The following is a 26700-nucleotide window of genomic DNA, read 5'->3' as shown; positions in this document are numbered from 1 at the left end:
ATCATACAGTGAACGTAAATGACTGAAAAGTAAATGGTTCCATGGAAGAAAATAATGCTAGTTTGGAACAACATGAGTGTGAATAAATGACAGATTTTACATTTTTATGTCTTTAATTAATGTTATATTTCATAATGTGTTGTATGTATTTTGTTTGTCCATTATGTAATGTCATATTTAGTTTCTTTAATGCTCATTATTGTGTTCAATGAAATACAACAAGACCTGCATTCAGTGATAATATTTACATTTTATTCCTACATTTTTTTTGTACATCTATCCTTTGACTTGACAGGCGAGGATCAAAAACATACATGGTTTCTACTCTCTCTATGCAAAAAGTAACCCAGTCCCACTTCGCATTAATGTGAGTATATTCTATAACAATGCAATTCAAAAGACATAGAAATCCATTTCTGTGAAGAGATTAAAAATGAATTACACTGGGACAGTGTAACAACTACTGCAGTTACTGACGTACAACCTTCGCAAAGAGACCAAAGTCACTTGGTTGTTTAAACCGGCGGATACAAATAAATCTTTCATCGTTGGGCGTCTTTGTGAATAATGACAGAAAGTATGACACATTGATCAGGTGACAACAGGCATGTCCTTGAAGTTCCAGCCAGTTACTGATTTTCTTGACCCTTACAAATGCAAATAGCAGCTTAATAGAAGTGTATTAGAAAACTGGACGCCTAAAAATCCCACTTTTAGTCCACAGCATTGAGTGAAGGAAAAAATAAAGCGCCAAATTTGAAGTCAGCTCATATAGAGGCAAAATTAAATTACAGACCTTCATCAGATACATATGCAGGTGGGGCTTTAATTATTATACATGTGGTTCAACTACAAAAATTGACTTACCACTGTCATATTGGAGACACTGTCTGCTACAGTAACTATAACCAGTGTGACACAAATGTGTAATTTTATTCCAAGCAAGGCAAAGAGAAACTAAAATAAAATAAAATAAAATAAAATCCATTACATTTCACATCTCTTTAGGAGGATAGTTAGGGCAGACTTTAAACTTATTTCTCTAAGCCATGATTACATAAAGCGAGGGTAGAGATGGCATAAGTTCACAGAAGTGAGTAATGAATCATCACAAGCGTACAGTGAGAAATGGACCCTTAGGAAAACTGAGGCGGCAAACAATCAGCTGAAGAAAGCGGGTTTGTAGTTTTTAGTTCTTGGCGGCATCAACCTGTCTCGTCCAGTTTTCCTCTTCGATTCCAGAGTCATACTCCTCCTCAGATGGGTCTTTAGCTGGAGCTCTGAGTGGAGAGGGGAAAACAGTCAATGAGAATAATTCAAAGAGACAGCAATGCGTGTTGGTTTACTCTGAGAGGGGAAGGGATAGTTCACCCAAAAATGTCAATTATCCCATGATTTACTCACCCTTAAGCCATCCTAGGTGTATATGACTTTCTTCTTTCAGACGAACACAATCAGAGTTATATTAAAAATATCCTGACTCTTCCAAGCTTTATAATGGGAGTGAATAGCCCAAAGTGCATCCATCCATCATAAAAGTAATTGCTACATATCCTCTTTCAGAGATTCTTAAACTTTCTAGAGTGTCGTACCCCCTGAGGGACTTTAACATCCTTCTGTGTACCCTCTTTTCCACTTAGACTGCAGTTACACATTTCCATTAAGGGACAATATTTGCCTTCTTAAAATCGATTTTTCCAGTGCATTTTTTTACCTTTATAAATACCCTTGTAAAATGTAAAAATTCAATAAATACAATGATAAAACCAAGTGATACTTTTAAATATTACATTAAAACCGCCAGTAGGGGGCAGTAAGTCACTGTTTTTATGAGTGAATCATCGAGTCATTCATTCTTTCAGTATCAAAGCGAGCGGCTGTATTCATGAATGGGTCATTGAATCATTGACGATTCGTTGCTTTCGTTGCAAAATAGAGTAAAAATACTGACAATACGGTTTAAAATGCGGTTTTAAAATCACTTAATATTACCCTTTTGTTTGTTGTATAAAATCAATATTCAGGATATTATATTATATTCGGGCAATATTCTTGCTGGTATAATATGATCAACGTTAAAACAGTAACTAGCAGAAGGGTATGTTTTTGTATCGAAGAGAGTTTTAAAGGTGCCCTAGATTATGTTTTTAAAAGATGTAATATAAGTCTAAGGTGTCCCCTGAATGTGTCTGTGAAGTTTCAGCTCAAAATACCCCATAGATTTTTTTAAATTAATTTTTTTAACTGCCTATTTTGGGACATCATTATAAACGCGCCGATTTTATGCTGCGGCCCCTTTAAATCCCGTGCTCTCCGCCCACAGAGCTCGCGCTTGCCTTAAACAGTGCCTTAACAAAGTTTACACAGCTAATATAACCCTCAAAATGGATCTTTACAAAGTGTTCGTCATGCATGCGGCATGCATACATCGGATTATGTGAGTATTGTATACTGTTATATTGTTTACATTGTTTCTGAATGAGTTTGAGGCTATGCTGCGTGGCTAAAGCTAACATTACACACAGTTGGAGAGATTTATAAAGAATGAAGTTGTGTTTATGAATTATACAGACTGCAAGTGTTTAATAATGAAAATAGCGACGGCTCTTGTCTCTGTGAATACAGTAAGAAACGATGGTAACTTTAACCACATTTAATAGTACATTAGCAACATTAACGAACCATTTAGAAAGACAATTTACAAATATCACTAAAAATATCATGTTATCATGGATCATGTCAGTTATTATTGCTCCATCTGCCATTTGTCGCTGTTGTTCTTGCTTGCTTACCTAGTCTGATGATTCAGCTGTGTGCAGCTCCAGACGTCCTGCCCTTGTCTAATGCCTTTCATAATGATAATGTTGGGAACATGGGCTGGCATATGCAAATATTGGGGTCGTACATATTAATGATCCCGACTGTTACGTAACAGTCGGTGTTATGTTGAGATTCGCCTGTTTTTCGGAGGTCTTTTAAACAAATGAGATTTATATAAGAAGGAGGAAACAATGGAGTTTGAGACTCACTGTATGTCATTTCCATGTACTGAACTCTTGTTATTTAACTATGCCAAGGTAAATTAAATTTTTCATTCGAGGGCACCTTTAATCTTAAATCTACATGCAGTCTGTGTCTATATTTGTTCTTTATTCTAATAAGTGAAAATCCCCACTTTCACAAAGGTAACGTTATATTGTCGAGAACAGCACAATGTAGCACGATGCTGGCTTGTGTGGGTGCAGTCAGTTTAGACCGCGAAAGATGAGGTAATTTGATTGAATATCGTGTATATACAAAATTTTACCTGCTAGAAATACATGTTCAGTTTTCATGTTATTTTAAGGTGGAGTAGAATAAAATGAACGGCACTTTTCACGTACGTCAGTTTGAGAACCACTGCTGGATATCAGCCTTCACTTTGGTCCCAGATTTAGTCAGTAAAGGAGCAGCGCAATATAGATACTTTAATTAAAGTAGAAAATCTCAAATGAAGAGCGCTGAACTCCAGCTTACTTGTGTTTTCAGATCATCCGCGCTTCAGTGCGGGGTTGCCAGATTCCAAAGATTAAGTAAAACGTGTTCTTTTAACAGAAAAGCTCTGATAGTGGGATTAAATTCTGGAAATCTGGCAACCGTAAGCGTGGCCACTCGTAAAGACAGTCTGTAATGTTTTGTCTCCTTTATTCGACAAAAACAAAAAGTGATTTCAAAAGAGTGATTTTGGTCAAGTGTTTAATCTTTTGGCCACATTTCAGTCTCGTCTTTTTTTGTCAACGATGTTGCACGTGTAGTTTTAGTCACGTTATCGTTAAATGAAATTGGTGTCGCCTCTCATTGTCTCGTCTTAGTCATGGAAAAAAAGGTCGTCAATGAACATTTTTTGTCATAGTTTTCATTAACGAAATTAACACTGGTGCAGAGGAGAGAGCAAAACAAAACACTGGTCACGAATTAGGAGTCTAAAATGAAAAATTTTAAGGAGAAATTTCAGAGGAGCTTGAGTTTGTTGCCCAGCCCTATTTGTTTGAACATAAACATTGCATCGCTTCTCTTCAGAAAGCCTTTATTATCCCACTAAAGTCGTAAGGATTACTTTTACGATGGATGGAGGCATTTTTTTGGGCTTCAAAATCTCATGCCCTATTCACTCCCATTATAAATCTTGGAAGAGCCAGAATATTTTTTAATATAGCTCTGATTGTGTTTGACTGAAAGAAGGCTTGAGGGTGAGTAAATTATGGGATAATTTTTATTTTTGGGTGAACTAACCCTTTTAGCTATCAAGTGTATTTACAAATTCTCAATGTGTACAAATCAAACAACAATTTACGAAGTAATTAAATTAACCCACAATGAGGAACCATTACTTCTTTGCATAAAAAAAAAAATATATATATATACTGAGCAGATAAAATTCTTTCTTGATTTTAATTAGGGTACAACCTGGCTAAAGGCGCCGATGTTATTTTCCTCTAAACCACTAGATGGCACAAAAACTTGCCGCGGCACTTTCCTAAACATCCGCTTTTCAAGATGCACGTGCAAATTTGTCTGATCTTCGCAGGCAGCAGAGCAAAGTTGATTCTGAGCTAGTTTGATTTAATATTTGATATTAGGGCTGTTCAACGATAACCATGGTTATCGTGTACAAAATAAGAGTCTGTGTTTACGTAATATATGTGTGTTTGTTTTGTGTATAATTATGTATATATAAATATACACACGTATATATTTAAGAAAAAATCGTATATTTCTATACAAATATTTACATTTATATATAATTTAAATATATAAAAATATAAATATATTTATACATACATGCTTATATTTCTTAAATATATACATGTATGTGTGTGTATTTATATATACATAATAATTATACACAAAACAAACACACATATATTATGTAAACACAGACTCTTATTTTGTACACGATAACCACGGTTATCGTTGAACAGCCCTATTTTATATATTTTTAAAATGTTGTAGATTTAAGTAGCAAATGAGAATCAATTAAATTAATGTTCACATGTTAAAACAAAGGTCTTTTTAATGATTTTCAGTTTTGTTAAAGGTAATTAAAGAAACAGTTTATCAATAACGGAAGAATATGTAAAAGTATGGTATTTGGGGTAAAAACCGCTGCTGCTGTTGGGGCGAAAGGCACAATAATTAACATGATTATATGTAAATATATTGAACAAAATTATTTTATTTATCAAAATAAACAAAAAAATAGTACAAATTTTGCTAAAGTGATTGTTTTGAACAAGTATTAACTTAGACATTATTAAAAACAAAGTATATGTATCAATACCATGTGTCTTTTGTCCCATGTGTCTGTGGGGTAAAAGACCCCCCTCACCACCTCATACATTTATAAGATTTGTAAACAAAACTAACTACATTTATGAATTATTTTCACGCAAAATCCGTTGCTCCATCAATGTTCACTACAAACATATATATTTTTTTGCAATCATACACTATGGGAGTAGTGAAAAGCATGTTTTTTTTCTTAAGGTGTGCCTTTAGCCCCATTCTAGCCTATATTATGTTTACTGATTAATATATATTGTTAAAATGTTTTTGATAAAATTGTTTAATGGCAATGTGCATTACAGTTCAAATAGATAAATAAAAGATCAAAGTATCTTCAAAATGAATTCTTCAAATGCATGCATATACTTTCATTTTTTCCTGACACTTTGCATTAAGGTTTCATTTGTTAACTACATTAGTTAACATGAACTAAGACTTCAAACTTAGTTAATTTCAACATTTACTAATACATTTTTAAAATCAAAAGTTGTATGTGTTAACATTAGTTAATGCATCGAGAACTAAAATGAACAAAGAGCAATTGTATTTTTATTAACTAACATTAACAAAGATAAATAAATGTTTTTAAAAAAATATATTGCTCACTGTTAGTTTATATTAGTTATTACATGTTAGCAAATGAGACCTTATTGTGAAGTGTTACCAATTTGAAGGTATTTTTATTATAGTATTTTAATTTTTTCTACTCAGAACATTTGCTCAGAAGACAAAAACACCTGAAAACAGTCTACAGTTCCAGGTGTGTCAGAGGTGGTTTTAAACAATAATTGTCGACAGATAAGATGACAAAATAAACTAGGTCATGTGAGCTCTCACCTTATGTACCGAGGTGTTGCTTTTCCTTGAACCACTTCCTTGTTCACCTCCACTGCCACAATATCAGAATGTGGCACCTCAAACATGGGATCGAGTAGCAGTTTTTCCTGTTGGGAAATAGTGGCAGCAAATGACATCACAAGAGCGCACATCATTATACAAGCATGCATTTGAGGAAGTGAAATCAATACTAGCAACAAAAACAGCATTCTCTCACCATTATGGATCTAAGCCCACGGGCTCCGGTTTTACGCTCCAGAGCTAATCTGGCGATCGCTCTGAGGGCGTCAGGTGTCACGTTGAGATCACACTAATACAAAACAAACACACAGCACATTCTCTTTTCATTTATGCCACATTTTATCTTATACTATATAACATTATTTGCTGAATTTGTAGCACTATAAAGCAACCAATTGCTTATATTAACAAATTGAATAAATAAATATAGTATTAATAATATATTAACATAATTAAAAAGAATAATAATGATAATAAAATAAATTTTCAAAAAAGATAGGACAAAAAAAAAAAAAAATCTTATTTTGAATTATTATTTTATTAACATTTTATTTTGTAATTTTAGGGTTTGGCATCTCCAGTTTTGTGAGAATCATCCATCAATCTGATGGTTTACTTTGCTGGATATAGCAAATGATGACAAAATAAATGTGTTAAACAAGATAAATGATGTATGCTTATTAATTTCACAATAAATACGCAATTAAAAAAAAAATCAATCTACTGACAGCCTAGTTTGTATATTAGGTACCAACCTTGTCCATGCTGAAGAGAGCCTGATACTGAGGCACAACAGCATTGCGTGGCTCCGTAAGGATCCGCACCAGCGTCTCCTCGTCCAGACTGTGCAGTGGAACCACAACGGGAAGACGACCCACAAATTCAGGAATCATGCCGAATTCAATAAGGTCTCTGGCCTCCACGTGTTTCAGAAGTCGGTCCTTCTCCTCGATCTCGGCCACTGCGTCCACCTCTCCACCTGTGGTGTTAGCCAGGTCAGCCGCTGCTGCCGCCCTTCGACCTTTCCCCATGTTAGACGGTGTTCCAAACCCAAGGTACTACATATGGAATATAAAGGCAAGGGCACGTCATATATACATGTATACAACACTGTTCAGAAATTTAGGCTCAGAATTTTTTTTTAATGTTACTGAAAGAAGTCTCTCATGCTCACAAAGGATGCATTTACTTGATCAAAATACAGTAAATACTGTAAAATATTATTACAATTTAAAACAGCAGTCGGGAACCTATGGCTCACGAGCCACATCTGGCATTGACAAAGTAGTTTAAGTTGTACCGGCCATGTGCATTTTCAGTGTCACAACAAGAATCAATGGCAAAAAGAACAATTTTTAGAACAGCAGCAAAAATTTAAAAGTATGTATATATACACTATATTGCCAAAAGTCTTGGGATGCCTGCCTTTACGTGCACATGAACTTTAATGACATCCCATTCTTAATCCATAGGGTTTAAAATGGAGTTGGCCCACCCTTGTAACAGCCTTTTTATAACTTAATAATAGTATTTTTGTCCATTCTTCTAGAAGCGCATTTGTGAGGTCAAACAGTGATGTTGGTGAGAAGGCCTGACTTGCAGTCTCCGCTCTAATTCATCCCAAAGGTGTTCTGTCGGGTTGAGGTCAGGACTCTATGCAGGCCAGTCAAGTTCCTCCACACCATGCTTTACACCACTTACATCCGACGCTTTGCATTGCACTTGGTGATGTAACGCTTGGATGCAGCTGCTCGGCCATGGAAACCCATTCCATGAAGCTCTCAACACACTGTTCTTGAGCTAATCTGAAGGCCACATGAAGTTTGGAGGTCTGTAGCTATTGACTCTGCAGAAAGTTGGTGACTTCTGCGCACTGGGTTTATGTTTTACGTTGCCTACCACTTTGTGGCTGAGTTACTGTTGTTCCCAGTTGCTTCCACTTTGTTATGATACCACTAACAGTTGACCATGGAATATTTAGTAGTGAGGAAATTTCACAAATGGACTTATTACACAGGTGGCAACCTATCACGGTACCACGCTTGAATTCACTGAGCTCCTGAGAGTGACCCATTCTTTCACAAATGTTTGTAGAAGCAGTCTGTATGACTAGGTGCTTGATTTTATACACCTGTGGCCATGGAAGTGATTGGAACACCTGAATTCGGAGGGGGTGTCCCAATACTTTTGGCAATATAGTGTATTAAAAAAAAATGGACTGAAACATAAACTGGTGCTCTGCTGTGCCAAGAGACATTTCAAAACATTTCACCAGGTACTTTCACTTTTGCCGCAGAGACCATTTATATTCAATAAAATGTGTTGTAATTATTTCCGTATGATAATCTGTGCAGATTTCAGTGGGCGGGACTGTTTGAAGTTATTAATAAAGAAATATGGATGAACGATAAGACCGGATCGATATATGTGCTCGGAAAAAGAAAAACACAATAAGCCGCAATTCTGCAAAAGAGAACTCAATCTGCTACTGACAAAATGCTTTCTGTTCACGCTGATCAATTTAATGAGTCTTTACTGAATAAAAGTATTAATTTTTCAGTAAAAAAAAAAAAGAAAACTCTAATAACCCAAAACATTAAAACAGCTGTTTATGCAATCCTGAAACCCTATATCAAAAAAATAAATACTTCTTGAAGGATTAGTTCACTTCAGAATTAAAATTTCCTGATAATTTACTCACCCCCATGTCATCCAAGATGTTCATGTCTTTCTATCTTCAGTTGAAAAGAAATGAAGGTTTTTGAGGAAAACATTCCAGGATTTTTCTCCATATAGTGGACTTCACTGGGGTTCAACGGGTTGAAGGTCCAAATGTCAGTTTCAGTGCAGCTTCAAAGAGCTCTACATGATCCCAGACGAGGAATAAGAGTCTCATCTAGATAAACCATCGGTCATTTTCTAAAAAAATAAACATTTATATACTTTTTAACCACAAATGCTTGTCTTGCACTAGCTCTGCAATGCGCCACATTGGAAAGGTCACATGTGATGTAGGCAGAAGTACCGATCCGGTGTCTACAAAGCAACATACAAATACTAAGTCAAACGGCCTTTACAAAAAAAAGGTAAAACAATGATGTCAGACAATTTTGAAGTTGGAGGAGAAAATACGTTTTTCGCCCTACCGTGGTACTTCCACCTACATCACACGTGACTTTTCCAATGCGATTATGTAATGCGTGGCGCATCGCAGAGCAGTGCAAGATGAGCATTTGTGGTTAAAAAGTGTATAAATTTTTTTTTTTGAAAATGGCCGATCATTTTGCTAGTGAACCCCAGTGAAGTCCACTATATGGAGAAAAATCCTGGAATGTTTTCCTCAAAAACCTTAATTTCTTTTTGACTGAAGAAAGAAAGACATGAACATCGTGGATGACATGGGGGTGAGTAGGGTGATGTAAACTAATCATTTAAGGCCTTTGGTCCATTGATTCATACTTTTATTATACATTAGAATAAATTTGCTAAAGGAAATTAAATATTAAATTTAAGATAACCAAGCTAGTCTTTCATAATTTTGTGAATAAAGCCTTGTTGTTCCGTGTCAACCTTCTTTCAGAACTTACCTTCTCATTCTTTCTCCTGCTGATGATACGGTCAAGTCCATTAAATGCTCCTGATGCTACAAACAGGATGTTGGTGGTGTCAACTTGCACAGTTTCACCTCTCAGCTTCCTGGTGTTCTTCTCAGGAACATTAACAATAGTGCCTTCCAGTAGCTTCAGTAAACCCTACAAAAATAACCTAACGTTATCCATCACAACAAAAACATGATCACAGTTTAGGTTATTTTGAAAATCTTGCTCAGATTTTTAGGTATGACTTAAATCTGTTTTCTGTAGCCATAAAAATTATTTGCATCATTATGCAAAAATAAATACATCACACGTTACTGTTAGTAGTACACTAGAAATACAGAAGTGAGATTCCAAGAATAACAAACAGTGTTTCTGTAAATCTTTAACAGCCATGTGAGCTTTCTTGCGATTTAGGTCAAAGTTCAGCTGAATATCAGTGGCACTTCTGAAGTAATCTAGGACACTTAGACACTCATTTGTTTTTAATTACCAACCTGCTGCACTCCTTCTCCTCCCACGTCCCTTAACTGATGGATCCCAGGAACGCTGCCAATCTTGTCCACTTCGTCCAAGAACACGATACCTAAAAACAATTTCAACATCTTTAATAAAAGAACTCATTGCACAACATGGTTTTGGATACATGTGGTTTTTGGATACATTCCTACATGTGGGCAAATGTCACAGGAAGTCTCTGTTACCTTGCTGAGCTTTCTCGATCACATAGTTGGCGTCCTGCAGAAGCTTTGCGATGACTGACTCAATGTCCTCTCCCACGTACCCCGCCTGGGTGAGGGTGGTGCAGTCGCAGATCGCAAAGGGAACATCCAGGCACTTGGCCAGCGTTTGGGCCAGAAGTGTTTTCCCTGTCACACAACTCAGTTAGCTTTCTAGTTTTTCCACATTACCACACTCAAAACATACACTAACGTTCAAAGGTTTAAGGTCGGTAAATTGTTTTTGAAAGAGGTCTTGACTCCTATGCTCACCAAGGCTGCATTTATTTGATCAAAAAATACAGTAAAAACAGATATATTATGAAATAACATGTTCTAAAAATATAATTTATTCCTTTGATGGAAAGGGTTCGTACAGATACTGTAAAATGAAATTCCAGGACTTTTCAAGCACTACTTTTTTGGTTTTCAAGGACTACAATCAAAGATCTCACTTATCAAACAAGATCTTTATCATCTTTCAAATTCTAAAAAAAAAAAAAAGGTAAACAGATAAAATTAAACTAATAAAAAAAAGGGTACAAAAAAGTGCAGCATATGCAATAACTGTTGTAACTTTAATCATTGAAAGCATACTATGACAAAGATATCGCTTTCCTTATTCAAACTGATATTTGATTGACCTGAAGAATGAAAGCTGTATCATATACTTAGATATTTATATGAGCAATATCATGCTCATAGCCATGCAAAATGGCTCTATATGTATATCAGATGGGCTGTAGCGTGAAAAGATTGTTTCATTAATAAAATTAAACATTAATTTCATATATATTGTCTTTCAATTATTTAAGCACTTTTTAAGTACCTTTTCATAAATATGGGTGTTTTTCAAGGGTTAAACTAAAATCTAATTCTTTAAGCGCCCTGTTTTTAGTGTCACATGATTCCTCAGAAATTAATCTAATATGCATAAACATTTCTTATTATTATCAATGTTGAAAACAGTTGTGCTGCTGCTTGATATTTTTGTAAAAACATTTTTTTAGATTAGAAAGTTCAAAACAGGGGTGCTGCACATTTTTTTTTAAATCAAATTTAAAACTTAAGACCTTTTTAAGACCTGAAAACATGAAAATGAATATCATAAGGAATATGCACATAAAAATAGAGATTTCACTTCTACTGTTAATGAAATTTTGGAAGGCTACATAGTTTTCACTATGAGATGGATAGCCTAATTGCTATATAATTCAGATGGGCTACAGGTGTTTATTTTTTACATGTGATCGTTGGTACATTTTACCAGTATTTACCATACTTTCAATACAAAAATTAAAATATGAAAAATATTCTATATAAAAATAATATATATTTTTTTAAAATAAAAGCATTTTCTTTACAAAATACAAGTCTTGGGCCCCGTTTACAGTAGTGCGTTTTAAAATGAAAGTGATCCTCGTCTACTCTGTCATTTCCACAGACTTTTTAATGCACAGCGTTTATTTGAAATCGAAATCTTTTATATTATTATAAATGTCATTACTGTATTATTACGGTCACTTTTGATCAATTTAATGTGTCCTTGCTGAAAGTACTCTCTGCTCCGTTTAATAAATTAGACTTCTGTCAAAACGTAAACAACACCGAGGGTGTGTTTCAGTCTCACCAGAGCCAGTGGGGCCCAGCAGCACTACGTTGCTCTTCTCTAGTTTGATGTCGGTGTGTGTGGAGTCCAGCACTTCTCCTCCTCTCTTCTCTGGAGCTGCCTGCTGGTTCATCTGCTGCTGCATGGAGGCGCCCAGAGCATTTCCATGAGGACTGATCCCTGCGATCTGGAGCAGCTCTGGACAAATTATACAACAACAGCAAATAAACAAACAAAAAATAAAATTATCGAGTATGTCCCTCACTTTACAAAAACAAACCTAGAGATTGCACACATATTCTACGTGATGTAGTCTAGTAGGTTAGACAAGAACTTGCACATTTAGACACTTTCACTGCGTGATTTAGTCTATTAAAAAGCATTACGATTGCACCCAGCATTCAAGATGATGAAAATAGTTCCAAACAAAACTGTTTTGCATCTCTGAGCAACAGATGATTAACAAATCGTTTGATTGAATGATTCAATGACTCACTCATTAAGACAATCAAATGTTTCATTCCTAAATGAATCAGCCATTTGAATTAATCAGTTGAAACTCAATGACTCACTCATTAACAATGACTTGCTGCCACCTACTAGCAGTTTTAATTTTACATTTAAAGTAACTTTTCATTTTTTAAATAACATAAAAATATAAATATTCAACGTTTTATGTTTAAAACACCAAAACATTATGTATTTGTAACTGCATTAAACAGTCTGTGTAAATGCATCTAAATGCCAATTCAGGTGCAGCTTCTGTTTCCTCTGCATAGAAAGGATGAATTTTGTTGATACAGATTTCATTTGATTGGTAACAGCCCTATTGTGTCTTATTATTCTAACTGAATTTATTGAGTTAAAAGAATTTGACACAAAAATGATGCATACATTTAATTAGGTTTAAAAAATGGCTGTATAACAGTAAAAATGCCCCTAAAAAGGTAAAAAATCAACTTAAACTTATTGGAAAAGATAATTTCTGTCACTGCTGCGAACTAACCACCACACAAAATATTAAGAATATCAAAAACTTTAGGAGTCACGGCAGCCCAAAACTTGCCAAGGTACGAACACATTAAACACACTCAGCAAAATATTGTCTAATTATCGTTATCGAGAAAGTCCTATAAAATAAAGACATCATTTTTTGTCAATATTGTACACCCCTAGCATAAATTATGAACTTTTGATTCTTTATTATGTATCTTTGATTCTATATTATGATATCCATTTATCTATAGTTTACAGTAATGCACTTAAAAAAGGTCAATAGTCTATAGGGCAAGACATACAAAGAGGGATTGAATCAAAGCATCCAAAACTCACATTTCTGTTAAACCACTTAAAAAGACTTTGATACAAAGATGTGTATTATTTAAGATTTCATATAAATTTGTAAATATATAAAACATTTCTTTATGAGTCATATGGTAAAAAAAAATATTGCTACAAAAGTCATAATCAAAACAATACTTACATATACTTACATTTTATATAATAAATTCAAATATAAATATTAGATGAAAAACTTAAAATGTGTAAAGTTTTAGTTGAAGTACTAAAATCCCTAAAACTAAAAATGAAATAATAAATTAGAGTAAACAGAAATATTATAAAACATGACAAAAGCACATAAAAAATTACTAAATCTAAAATAAACACTCAAAATATAAAAATAAAAGCTCAAATTTTAAATACAAATATCTTGCCAATCACAAATAAGCATATCAATAATACTAAAATAACAGTAATAATAACAGCAACAAAATGTTAAATCTCTTCTTCAGTAAAGACTAGTTGCATTGTGCACTGTTAACGGGTAAGGTCAAATTGCTTAGTGTGCACAGCTGCTCTAATCTACAGGGATTTCCTGTGACAAGAACCTCTGAAAGCATATGACAAAAGCAACACATGAACCAGCAGTCAAATCAGGTCACTAGGACATTTAACTGGTAAAACATGACAGCATTCTTTCTGATACATGCATGGCCACTTACATAATTATGCAATAATATAACACTTCAACAATGTAAAAGGTTAAAGGAAATGAAGAAAACTGACTACGTGATTTTTTTTGGCATTTGTACAACACCCAACATAAATCAAAGCAAACTGAAACAACACAAAACAGATTTGTTTTGAAAAATAAATGGTTTAAAGGACACATACTGTATGGACAATAAGATTATGGATGTTGGCGTACACTTACTTGTAAACCTGTATTCGTCCTCTCGCCGCCTTAGCTCTAGCTCTACAGAGAAAGGAGGACAGTTACGACGAATTCACTACCAATTCTCACAGAACAAGAAACCTTGACCAGTTAAGTAAACTGCTGCAAAAATGCTTATGAATTGTACAAATGCCAAATGATGATAGATATCATAAAATGCTGCTGTTGGATTAGATACGAATGGACAGAGTACACATCACAATGGAGGTTATAATGGCTTCTGAAGGAGAAGATTAGATGATTCAAGAAGACTATCACTAGTCCTTAATTTGAAACATGGAATAACTAAAATGGTTAAAAAGACAATTTCACTTTAAGGGGATCTATAATGCCCCTTTTATAAGATGTAATTTAAGTCTCTGGTGTCCCAGAATGTGTCTGAAGTTTCAGCTCAAAATACCCCACAGATCATTTATTATATCATGTTGTAAATACCCATTTTTCAGTGGAAGGAAAAACATGCTGTTTTTGTGCATGTGTCTTTAAATGCAAATGAGCTGCTGCTCCCCGCCCCCTTTCCAGAAGAGGGCGGTGCCTACAGTTCATGCCTTAGATACTAACAAAACATTTGTTTGATTTTGATGATCATCTCTATCACGGTCACGCTCATGTGACATTGCAGTTCTTCATCATCCTGAAAGTTTATTATCTGCATGTGTTTTAAAACCATATCAGTGTAAACTTCTGAGATATGGTTTTCTGAGCGCACACATCCGAAGCACACGCACAGAAAGCTGTCTGTCAGACGGCACGTCCCGTGAGTATTAAACTCAAGTTCTCTTTCACATCTTATTGTGCTTAAATGGTCAAATACATATAAGGTTATGTCAAAAACACACAAAGATCACATAACACAGTCGGTTATGTCTGTGTATTAAAGTGACAGCAGCGTAATATACAGTAACTACTAATGTGACATTTCTGGGTAAAACAGTATATTCAGAGGAAATTAATGTAGAGAAGGAGTTGCAGCGATCATTATTACTACTATTGCTTATATTTATGTTTTGAATTTAAATAAATGTACATTTAAAAAGCTGGAAGAGTCCCTTTTAATTTGATGTTGTCTTTGAAGCACAAATATCTGTGTGTTTTAGTTGCTTTAGTTGTTTTAGGGTCACTTCTTCATTTTGCTTTCAGCTGGCAGAGTGAAACCTGGCTTTCTGAGGACACGAATTTAATTTGTATCCTTTAATAGATTCATTTCCTAATGGCTATGATTCTCTTACATAAGACCTGTTTAGTGAAAACCACCTGTTCCTACTTTCTGTGTGTTTTACACACACACACGAACACTTTGCAGTACAAACCTCGAGGAGTGAGGGAGGCCTGTTTCTCCACCTCCACCTGCTGCTGTCTGGACCCTGCCGGCATGTTGTTGTAGATGCGTTTATAATGGTTGTAAACGGCCACTGACAGAACCTTCTTAGCATGGTCCTGACCCACGACATACTTATCCAGATAAGCAAAGATCTGGGTGAAAAAACAGAGAGATTATATACAAAGCTGGAGACAACCAGCTAGATAATCCTGTCACAAGGTGTTCTTTCAAATCTCAAAGTTAAATGAATATCTACCTTTTTAGGTGGCGGAGGGGGTTTCTGCTGGAAAGCCAACTTGACAGCTTCTGCTGCAGATTCTGGGTCTTTACTCAAACTCTTCTTAGTATCCGTTTCAGAAAGCACCACGAAAAAGTGGTGGCATTTTTCACATTTCACAAAGCGAGTTGATGCTACACAAGAGAAATAACATCTTAGTGTAATTTTATTAAAGGAACCTATTATACCCCTTTTTACAAGATGTAAAATAAGTCTGTTTGTGAAGTTTTAGCTCAAAATACCCCATAGATCATTTTTATAGCATGCTAAAATTGCCACTTTTGGGGGGTGAGCAAAAACGCATCCTTTTTGAGTGTGTCCCTTTAAATGCAAATGAGCTGGTGCTCACAGCCCCCTTTCAAGAAGAGGGCGGAGCTTCAAGATGACATCATCGTAATGGGGAATCTGAATTAGCTCTTTTGAAGAAACTGCTTTTGAATTATGGGAATTATAAATAAATGAGTGAGTGGATTTTTACCATTATAGGCTGGTTGGTCGAGCTGCACGATTAATCAGAACTTAATGGGATCTATTATTCCCATTTTCACAAGATGTAATATAAGTCTCTGGTGTCCCCAGAATGTGTCTGAAGTTTCATATCAAAATACCCCACGGATCATTTATTATAGCTTGTCAAATTTGCCCCTATTTGGGTGTGAGCAAAAACACACTGTTTTTGTGTGTGTCCCTTTAAATGCAAATGAGCTGCTGCTCCCGGCCCGCTTTCCAGAAGAGGGCGGAGCTTTAACAGCTCATGCTTCGGTCACTCAATAACAAAAAAGCTGGAGAATCTCACGCAGCCAAAATGAGGATTGTCAGTAACGGTGTTCAGCCTTACATTGTTCAAACCGGAGTCGACACTGATGGAGAGACTCAGGAAGAAGTTACAACTTTTAGAATGAAACTGGACGTTTCTGAATGGATAGTGAATAAATTTATGTAGTTGCTGTGGAGTTGATTCAACTCATCCACTAGCATGTGCCGTCATGTTAATCTTTTGTGCAAATCCAGCGTTGAATTGATCCTCGTTTGTGAAGCAGTCCGGCGTAAAATGACGGCATGACAACAACACTCTACTACAACAACTCTTCCTCTTCTCTAAAGCAGCCCAACGTGGCCCCGCCCCCTTTGTTGTGTGTTCTCGGGGGCGGGGTTTATGTAAATTTTGGGGTTTGTGATTAATAATAATAATAATAACAACAACAATAAGAAAATAAGAAAAAAAAATTAAAATAATAAAGTCTCAATTTAAAATGCAATCTGAATTTTTTACTTTTAACTAAGCATCTTTTAAACCTTGTTACTAATTAAAGCACCAGCAGATGAAAAAGCTACTTCTTGTGTGTGATTTATTTTTAGCATTGAACAGTTAGTTCAGTAAACACTCTGGCCTACTTAAACATGCACGAGGCCAAAAGAAACCATAACTCTTTGGAAACAAGGTCAGTAATAAAAAAAAAAAATTAGGTAATCATCTTGAGTAATCCCACATTAAAGGATTAGTTCACTTTCAAATAAATGTTTCCTGATCATTTTCTCACCCCCATGTCATCCAAGATGTTTGTGTCTTTCTTTCTTCAGTCGAAAAGAAATGAAGGTTTTTGAGGAAAATATTCCAGGATTATTCTCCATATAGTGGACTTCAATGGACTCCAACAGGTTGAAGGTCAAAATGAGTTTCAGTGCAGCTTCAAAGAGCTTTAAACGATACCAGACAAGGAATAAGGGTCTTATCTAGCGAAACGATACAACTGTATATGCTTTATAAACACAAATGATCGCCTTGCACGTGCTTCCGCTTTCCGTATTCTTCAAAAAGTAAAAAAAAAAAAAAGAAACTGGCGCCACGTTCTTTCTGTAAGTAGAATAGGGAAGGCGTAGGACATACAGTGTAAACATTTTGAAGAATACGGAAAGCGGAAGCACGTGCAAGGCGATCATTTGTGTTTATAAAGCATATACAGTTGTATTTTTTTTGAAAAATGACCATCGTTTCACTAGATAAGACCCTTATTCCTTGTCTGGTATCGTTTAAAGCTCTTTGAAGCTGCACTGAAACTGTGATTTTGACCTTCAACCGTCTGGAGGCCATTGAAGTCCACTATAAGGAGAATAATCCTGGAATGTTTTCATCAAAAACCTTCATTTCTTTTCGACTGAAGAAAGAAAGACATGAACATCTTGGATGATATGGGGGTGAGTAAATTTTCAGGAAATTTTATTTGAAAGTGAACTAATCCTTTAAACAAAACAGGCAAACAATTTATATATATATATATATATATATATATATATATATATATATATATATATATATATATATAAAAAAAAAGAACAAAATCAAATACAAATAAAACAATAAGAAAAAAATAAATCAAGTACTCACAAACAAATGTTTCTACATGTGTGCAAGGATCTCCACATTTAGGGCACCTCAGCTGACTTCCTCCTTTGCCAGAATTATTAGAGCTGGTTCTCTTTCCACTTCCTTCACCAACAGATTTCTTAAAAGGAAGACAAAGATTAAAACAATATAATTTCCAGGAAGAGGATGAATATAATTACATTGATACGTTGTCATTTCCTTCTCAAACCCTTATCAGAGAACAGGGAGTGTATGATAAGTAACACTATCATATTACCTTTCCACCATCTCCATCTTTCATCCCATCTTTTGAAGCAAAATACACAGCCGACTCTGAGAAGGACCTCACGGGGATGCGGCGTGCCAGACGAACCTCACGAGCTCCCGGACGGCTCAGTGACAGTATCTGGACTCTGGAGCCTGATATTCCTGTGTCACATACACAAACACGAGACCTTCAGACACTCAAAAGAACAATAACATGATGCCAGTTATGAAATCATATTGTTTAGAGTGCCTCTAGGGGACATAAAGTTAAATTTTACTGGAACAGAAATCAAATATCCAACCAATAAAACAATGTTTATCAGACTGCAGAAGTCTTGACAAATAAAAGCTATTAATTTTTAATATTATGAATCTTGAAATAACAACCAGGCCAAACTAACAGCCAAATAAATGATGACACCTTAAACAACATAACAATCCCTAAATGAAATCATTAATGGCTCGTAGTTGAACATTTAAATAAACAACATGGTTATATAGATCATGTTGCTTATGTACAGCAATAATAGTCAACAACTGTCCAATTGTTTTTTAACTTTCCAAAGCACTTGAATCTATGTTTCTGCATGAATGTTCATGTAAATGTTTTTGTATCTTTATGGTTTGTTTATATATTGTTAGCGCACATGCAGCAGCGCTAGCAAACTAACTAGGCTAAGAAACAAACAAACATCAATATTTCTTAAAATATGACTTTCTTCTTACCTTTATGAGCAGAATTTATGAGTTTTCTCGCTGCTGAAGCACACGTACACGACATGTTTCAGGGTTGTTTTGTTTTTTAACGAACTGAAGCGGTTGATTTTGAGAAGCGCTGGGAGGTTAGCGCTAGCTGAGAGCTAACCCACTGAAAGCCATTCAGTACAGGCCCAACAATAATAAATGACTTAAACCGAATCTGTGAATTACATAAAAATCAATCAAACATATTAATATACGAAATGCGTTATTTTGGGAGCTGCTGTATGCAGCTGAGCTAAACACACACTGCTGTCTGAACTAGACACTGTGATACAAGTAAACAACTGATGACACTCTTGTCTTGAGTCACTAACTGAATCATTCTGACAGAGAATCATTTGAGTCAGTGAATCAATCTACGGAGATTCAAAGAATTGTTAGGGTCAGTGAATCGCGAGTTCATTTAAAGGGTTAGTTCAGCCAAAAATGTAAATTCTGTCATTTATTACTCACCCTAATGTCGTTCCACACCCGTAAGACCTTCGTTAATCTTCAGAACACAAATTAAGATATTTTAGTTGAAATCCAAGTGAGGCCTGCATACATTAATGTACTAAAAACATATTTAAATCAGTTAACAGTGGTTCAATATTAATATTACAAAGCCACGAGAATATTTTTTATAAAAAAAAATAAATAAATAAAAAATAACGACTTATATAGTGATGACCGATTTCAAAACATTGCTTAATGAAGCTTCGGAGCGTTATGAATCTTTTGTATCGAATCATCAGTTCGGAGCGCCAAAGTCGCGATCCGAATCATGATTCGACACAAAAGATTCATAACGCTCCGAATCTTCCTGAAGCAGTGTTTTGAAATCGGCCATCACTAAATAAGTCGTTATTTAATATTATTAAATATTCTTGTTGCTTTATAATATTAATATTGAACCACTGTACTCACATGAACTGATTTAAATATGTTTTTAGTACATTAATGGATCTTGAGAGAGGAAATGTCATTGCTGGCTATGCAGGCCTCACTTGGATTTCATAAAAAATATCTTAATTTGTGTTTCGAAGATGAACGAAGGTCTTACAGGTGTGGAACGGCATGAGGGTTAGTAATAAATGACATTATTTTCATTTTGGGGTGAACTAACCCTTTATAAATGAATCAAATGAATCGATAAATCACTAAAGCCAGTGAATCAATCTGTAACATATTGTTACAGCAAGTCTAGCACTACACCAGTTCAATACACACTCCCCACCACAGAAATAAATAACTGTAACAGAGGAAAGTACAAGGTGTATTGTATTGTTTATTCAAGATGAACACGATTACTAATTAAACAACCTAAAAAAATAAACTTTGCAATCTACATGCTGATTTTTATTAAAGTGTGAAAAAATAATTTGTTTTTGGGTGAACTGTCCCTTTAATAGCGCTCTCTAACGCGCATGCGCGCAGCGAGCAGTCGCTGATAGGCTGGTGTGATCGTGTGCAGTCAATCGTTTGCTGGCTGCGGAAGCTGCTGTCATGTGATTTAGCGAAAGGATACAATGTTTTTCAAATCCGTGGATGAAAGGCATTAAAAGGTGATTTATTTCAAGAATCAACACGGTAACATTCTCTCATCTATCGCTCGAAATGATCTCCTGATTTACATCGCCGTGAAATGTATACAAACAATGGTTTTGTAGGGGCAGATGTTGTATTTTTGAGCATCTTAAACACTCTCATGAAGGTTTTAATGATAATTTTAGAGACAACATCACTTTATATAGTGTTATAATTGCGGGAAGTGTATATGTGCGTTCATGAACTCACTAGACTAGACCATTTTGTAATCTAGTCACATGTTTTCTATGGTGAAATACATGAAAGGGGTGTAAAGATTTACAATTAATCTTTTACATGAAATGAAATTTCACAGAATACCTCTTATTTTTGTCTATATTTCAAGTATTGAGTTGGTCATGTCAGTTATTATGTGAAACTTGCACTTATTTAATCAGACATTTCATTTGCATTTCAGCAATGGAGGAGATAAGAGTATCTCCTGATTATAACTGGTTCAGAAGCACTGTACCTCTGAAAAGAGTAAGTCTATCTATCTATCTATCTATCTATCTATCTATCTATCTATCTATCTATCTATCTATCTATCTATCTATCTATCTATCTATCTATCTATCTATCTATCTAAGCAACCTTTTTTTCATTTGAATTAAGGTAGAAAACAGGATGCTAATTGTCATTTGTCATTGTTCATTGTCATGTAAGAAAGTAGAATTAAAATGAAAGAAAAAAAATCATAGAACTGCTGTAGATGTAAATAATAAAAATATGTATTTTTTCAGTGTCATGTGATACTGATGTTGCAAATTTGTGAGAGTTCCTGCCTGTGTGTCTTCTTCAGATAATTGTGGATGACGATGACAGTAAAGTCTGGTCGTTGTATGATGCTGGGCCGAAAAATATCAGATGTCCCATCATCTTCCTCCCACCCGTGAGCGGCACCGCAGAGGTTTTCTTCCAGCAGGTGCTGGCTCTCTCCGGATGGGGCTACCGCGTCATCTCGGTATGTCTCTCACACATCTATCTATAGACCTGCTGGAAGACAACAATTGATTTGTTTGGTTGCTTCAGACATGGCAATTTATGTAACTAACATGCCCTTGTGCTGATCTTCTGACATTTAATGCTTGCTTTCCGGTTTCTTCCATGATATGCAACTTGATATTGCTGTATCCAGCTCCAGTATCCTGTCTATTGGGATCTGCTGGAATTTTGTGATGGATTTAGGAAGCTTCTAGACCATTTACAACTAGACAAGGTATGGGAAATTGATAATTTTATGCATGCAAATGGGAAATCACAAGTCTCTTTCACAACCTGTTTTTCGTTCTCCATCGTTCCGTTTGTCTCTGTGCAGGTGCACTTGTTTGGCGCTTCTCTGGGTGGATTCCTGGCTCAGAAATTTGCTGAAGTCACGCATAAATCTCCCAGAGTTCACTCTCTGATCCTGTGCAACTCCTTTAGTGACACATCGATCTTCAACCAGACATGGACGGCAAACAGGTAGACTTGTACTGATAACATAATCCGGTGGTAATGTCTCTGTTCTTGTGGACTTTTTCTCATGAACACTGTTGCTTTTCTAGTTTCTGGTTGATGCCTGCGTTCATGCTTAAAAAGATTGTGCTTGGTAACTTTGCCAAAGGACCTGTGGACCCAAAAATGGCAGATGCAATTGACTTCATGGTTGACAGAGTGAGTACTTCTACTATACTGATTGTTTTTAAAGCGTTGATGTTATAATTAGTGTAACTAAGTATAATTCTACAACTTAAAATTAATTATGCACAGAAAAATTCTTAAGAATATAAAAATAAAAGCTCAGAGCGTTTATCCATGTTGATTTGTTGCCCTACGGACATCAATATGATCATGAAGATTTTGTTAAACGTGTATCTATGCTAACATTCAGTGTGCTGAAATAGTATGTGGTAGTAAAAAGGGCACTTAAAGGGATAGTTCACCTATAAAAGAAAATGATCCCATGATTTACTCACCCTCAAGCCATCCTAGGTGTATCTTTCTTCTTTCAGACAAACATAATCAGAGATATATTCAAAAATATCCTGGCTCTTCCAAGCTTTATAATGGGAGTGAACAAGGGGTCTGTTTTTACGACACCAGGGGGTTAATAAAGGCCTTCTGAAGCGAAGCGATGGGTTTTTGTAAGAAAAAAATCCATATTTAAAATGTTATAAAGTAAAATAACTAGCTTCCAGCATATGGCTGTACACATCGGTTTGCGGCAGAAGAGCATGGATTATTTTTATGATGGATAAATGCATTTATTTTTGGCTTCAAAACAAGCCCTCCATTCACTCCCATTATAAAGCTTGGAAAAGCCAGGATATTTTTGAATATATCTCTGATTGTGTTTGTCTGAAAGAAGAAAGTCATATACACCTAGGACAGCTTGAGGGTGAGTAAATCATGGGATCATTTTCATTTTTGGGTGAACTATCCCTTTTAAATAAAGTCAAATTTAGTGCTTGCGCTGGATTGATGTAGTTGGTAATAGAACTTATACTGATGTGTGAAAGTAAATTTGTCTCACTCTTTGCTCATTTATTAACAAAGCAGGCTCTGTTTATTTGTGCTTTAGCTGGAAAGCCTGAACCAGAGTGAACTGGCCTCTCGACTCACACTGAACTGCCAAAACTCCTATGTGGAACCTCACAAGATAAAGGATGTTGCCGTCACCATAATGGATGTAGGTCTTATATATATATATAAACTGTGCATAAGTATGGAACTGTAACATTGACATAATTTTGCAGTAGGCAAGAAAATAAATAGAAGTGAACTATTAAAAACAGTTTAAATGATTTTGACCTTCTTTTCTCTCAGGTTTTCGATCAGAGTGCCCTGTCACATGAGGCAAAGGAAGAGATGTATAAGCTTTACCCTAATGCTAGAAGAGCTCATCTCAAAACTGGTGGAAACTTCCCCTATCTGTGCAGAAGTGCAGAAGTTAACCTGTACATACAAGTGAGTACACCGTTTCAAGTTATTAAAAGCCAAAATGTAAAATTCTGTCATTATTTACTCACCCTTGCTTTGTTCCAAACCCCAACGATTTTCTTTCTTCTGTGGATCGTGTTTAAAGAAAATGTGAAGCTTCAAAAAAGCCATATGATAGCTTTGTGTGAGAAACACAGTTATTTAAAGGGGACCTATAATGCCCCTTTTTACAAGATGTAATCTCAGGTGTGCCCAGAATGTGTCTGTGAAGTTTCAGCTCAAAATACTCCATAGATCATTTATTATATCATGTTGTAAATGCCCATTTTTGAGTGGAAGGAAAAACATGCTGTTTTTGTGCATGTGTCTTTAAATGCAAATGAGCTGCTGCTCCCCGCCCCATATCCAGAAGAGGGTGGAGCCTACAGCTTGAACCTTGAATCCTCTGCCAAAAACTAACAAAACATTTAATGTTGATTATCATCTCTATCGCGGTCAAGCTCACATGACATTGCAGTTCATAATCATGAAAGTTTATTATCTGCATGTGTTTTAAAGCCATATCAGTGTAAACTTCTGATATATGGTTTTCTGAGCGCACACAGACAAAGCATTCGCACAGAAAGCGAGTGCGACAAACATGTTGTAATATTGCGCTAAAACTGTCAAATACTCACAAAGTTCACATAAACACAATCAGTTATGTCTCTGTATGTAAATCACAGGGAAAGAAATCACATGTGTATATTAGATCTGTGTATTAAAGTGACAGCAGCATAATATACAGTACCTACTGCTGTATGTGCTGTTAATATGAACCAAACATACCGCTCATGATTAAATTTTGGGTCATCGCATAAACCGCTGGATACGATAAGACACATTTACTGAATAAATCCCTCAATGCATAACAAAAAACTGAATTTGCCTCAACAGAGGATGTGATTGGACTGGATAAGTGGACTAATCACATCATACAGCATCTTAAATGTTGGTTTTATCATTCTGAAATGCCGGAGCCAAAGTCTGTCATCAGAATGATTTGGTATAATGACCTTTGAGAACTCCCACACAATTGCATTCCCAAAAACCAGGCATTGTGTTTCGCCTGTGCGCTTTGAGGCAAAAGTCATTTATGATGGAGAAAAAAGAGCCACAGTACAGATATTTTGTTAATTTGCCAGGAAGTGATGATTTTGTTCTCTTGAACACATGGGATGGATTCGCAGATGTTTAATGTGATATTCCAGTTTTGCACTTAAGTTAAATTTGCAAACATAGCTAGTGAACAACAACATAAATCTCAGTCTGTTTTAAAGACATATAGAACACTTGTATGATACTTAAAAGGGTCCTTGATTATAATTTCACTTTTTTAACTTTAGTTAGTGTGTAATGTTGCTGTTTGAGCATAAACAACATCTGCAAAGTTACGACACTCAAAGTTCAATGCAAAGGGAGACTACAACAAACGGCTGGTAGGGACTACAACAAGCTTCTTCCTGGGTTATGACATCACAAACCCTAAAATTTACATAAACCACGCCCCTGAGAACACACAACAAAGGGGACAGGGCCATGTTGGGTTGCTTTAGAGAAGAGGAAGAGTTGTTGTAGTAGAGTGTTGTTATCATGCCGTCATTTTACGCCGGACTGCTTCACAAACGAGGGCCAATTCAACACAAAACATGACGGCACATGCTAGTGGATGAGTTGAATCAACTCCACAGCAACTACATAAATTTATCCACTAACCGTTCAGAAACGTCCTAAAAGTTGTAACTTCTTCCTGAGTCTCTCCATCAGTGTCGACTCCGGTTTGAACAATGTAAGGCTGAACACCGTTACTGACAATCCTCATTTTGGCTGCGTGAGATTCTCCAGCTTTGTTGTTGTTGAGCTGTTAAAGCTCCGCCCTCTTCTGGAAAGGGGGCGGGAGCAGCAGCTCATTTGCATTTAAAGGGACACACACAAAAACGGTGTGTTTTTGCTCACACCCAAATAGGGGCAAATTTGACAAGCTATAATAAATGATCTGTGGGGGATTTTGAGCTCAAACTTCACAGACACATTCTGGAGACACCAGAGAGTGACAATCAGTGAGTGATATCTAGTGTTGTGATTTCAGGTGCTTAATTTGTACTTTTTTAACTCTGTAGATACACCTGCGTCAGTTTCATGGGACACGGTATGCCGCCATCAGTCCAGAGATGGTCAGCGCAGAAGAGCTGGAGGTGCAAAAGACAAATCTGAGCAACAACAGTGAGAGTGATGATGAATCGTAGAGAGCCCTACTGGCTTCATACACACAATCTCTGAATGATGGAGAGATGAATCAGGACCTGAATTTGGCCTGGTTTAGCTACACAACATTCAGAGATCACGTTTCGGTATTCTGTTTTTCTATTACCTTAAAGTCAATTAAATGTGAATGGACTTTAAAGAGCCTATTTTTACTTTATGGAAGATAAACAATATTTTGATATGATATATTATGCCTGTAAATAAGTGAAATTGATTACATAGAGTTTTCATAGAATGCCATATTTTGACCCGGTTGCCTTACACAATATACATAAAAAGCACGTCTTTGTTGAAATCAGCACTTTTTACTCCTTGATGTTAATTTTCTGCCTTTTGTGTGTTGGTGTTGTTTTCTGTTTTGTATTTGTTTCTGGTTTTTTTATGTATGAATGTTGTCAGCATCATTTTCTCTGTTGTTTATTGGAGTCATGCACTGATATAAAATGAAACTCGTTTCAACACCAAATTGTATAAATCTTTTACTTTTTCCAAATGACCTGTCAGGAGTCCTTGATTTGGAAAAAAGTCAAAATGTGTCATTATTAACTTAAATAAAGCTGTTTAACCACAAAA

General features: G+C 35.6%; 2 protein-coding genes across 5 annotated transcripts; one reads left to right on the top strand and one right to left on the bottom strand.

Moving 5' to 3' along the window:
• Positions 1-230: 230 nt before the first annotated feature.
• Positions 231-19655, bottom strand: clpxa (caseinolytic mitochondrial matrix peptidase chaperone subunit Xa). Of its 2 annotated transcripts, XM_048183702.1 has the most exons (14): positions 19300-19654; positions 18584-18735; positions 18328-18445; positions 15921-16075; positions 15654-15816; positions 14323-14364; positions 12129-12305; positions 10484-10648; positions 10277-10365; positions 9771-9935; positions 6939-7241; positions 6380-6472; positions 6163-6269; positions 231-1280 (listed from the first exon to the last, which is right to left on the bottom strand). In XM_048183702.1, the coding sequence occupies exons 1-14, from the start codon at positions 19352-19354 to the stop codon at positions 1190-1192; spliced, it is 1875 nt and encodes a 624-aa protein (XP_048039659.1). In that variant the 5' UTR covers positions 19355-19654; the 3' UTR covers positions 231-1189. The 2 variants fall into 2 exon arrangements, with proteins under 2 accessions (XP_048039659.1, XP_048039660.1); XM_048183703.1 differs by lacking the exon at positions 14323-14364 and having other exon boundaries at positions 19300-19655.
• Positions 19656-20730: 1075 nt separating this feature from the next.
• spg21 (SPG21 abhydrolase domain containing, maspardin) lies at positions 20731-26700 on the top strand. Of its 3 annotated transcripts, none has more exons than XM_048183699.1 (9): positions 20731-20879; positions 21320-21384; positions 21704-21865; positions 22040-22120; positions 22220-22365; positions 22449-22557; positions 23465-23572; positions 23710-23850; positions 25983-26700. In XM_048183699.1, the coding sequence occupies exons 2-9, from the start codon at positions 21322-21324 to the stop codon at positions 26106-26108; spliced, it is 936 nt and encodes a 311-aa protein (XP_048039656.1). In that variant the 5' UTR covers positions 20731-20879; positions 21320-21321; the 3' UTR covers positions 26109-26700. The 3 variants fall into 3 exon arrangements, with proteins under 3 accessions (XP_048039656.1, XP_048039657.1, XP_048039658.1); XM_048183700.1 differs by having other exon boundaries at positions 20780-20904; XM_048183701.1 differs by lacking the exon at positions 20731-20879 and adding an exon at positions 20941-20961.

Source organism: Megalobrama amblycephala, linkage group LG3 (genome assembly GCF_018812025.1).
Source record: "Megalobrama amblycephala isolate DHTTF-2021 linkage group LG3, ASM1881202v1, whole genome shotgun sequence".
In the NCBI taxonomy this organism is placed as follows: Eukaryota; Metazoa; Chordata; class Actinopteri; order Cypriniformes; family Xenocyprididae; genus Megalobrama; species Megalobrama amblycephala.
This window is presented reverse-complemented; position numbering and strand designations above follow the sequence as displayed.

What these genes read in the sequence shown, in the direction of transcription:
- clpxa (XM_048183702.1), bottom strand. Translation starts at nt 19,354, where the DNA reads ATGTCGTGTACGTGTGCTTCAGCAGCGAGAAAACTCATAAATTCTGCT. An exon ending in CCCCTCCGCCACCTAAAAAG is followed by an intron (nt 15,817 to 15,920) that starts GTAGATATTCAT and finishes TTTTTCACCCAG; the next exon opens with ATCTTTGCTTATCTGGATAA. An exon ending in GATCGAGAAAGCTCAGCAAG is followed by an intron (nt 10,366 to 10,483) that starts GTAACAGAGACT and finishes AATTGTTTTTAG; the next exon opens with GTATCGTGTTCTTGGACGAA.
- spg21 (XM_048183699.1), top strand. Translation starts at nt 21,322, where the DNA reads ATGGAGGAGATAAGAGTATCTCCTGATTATAACTGGTTCAGAAGCACT. An exon ending in ACCATTTACAACTAGACAAG is followed by an intron (nt 22,121 to 22,219) that starts GTATGGGAAATT and finishes GTCTCTGTGCAG; the next exon opens with GTGCACTTGTTTGGCGCTTC. An exon ending in CAGACATGGACGGCAAACAG is followed by an intron (nt 22,366 to 22,448) that starts GTAGACTTGTAC and finishes TTGCTTTTCTAG; the next exon opens with TTTCTGGTTGATGCCTGCGT.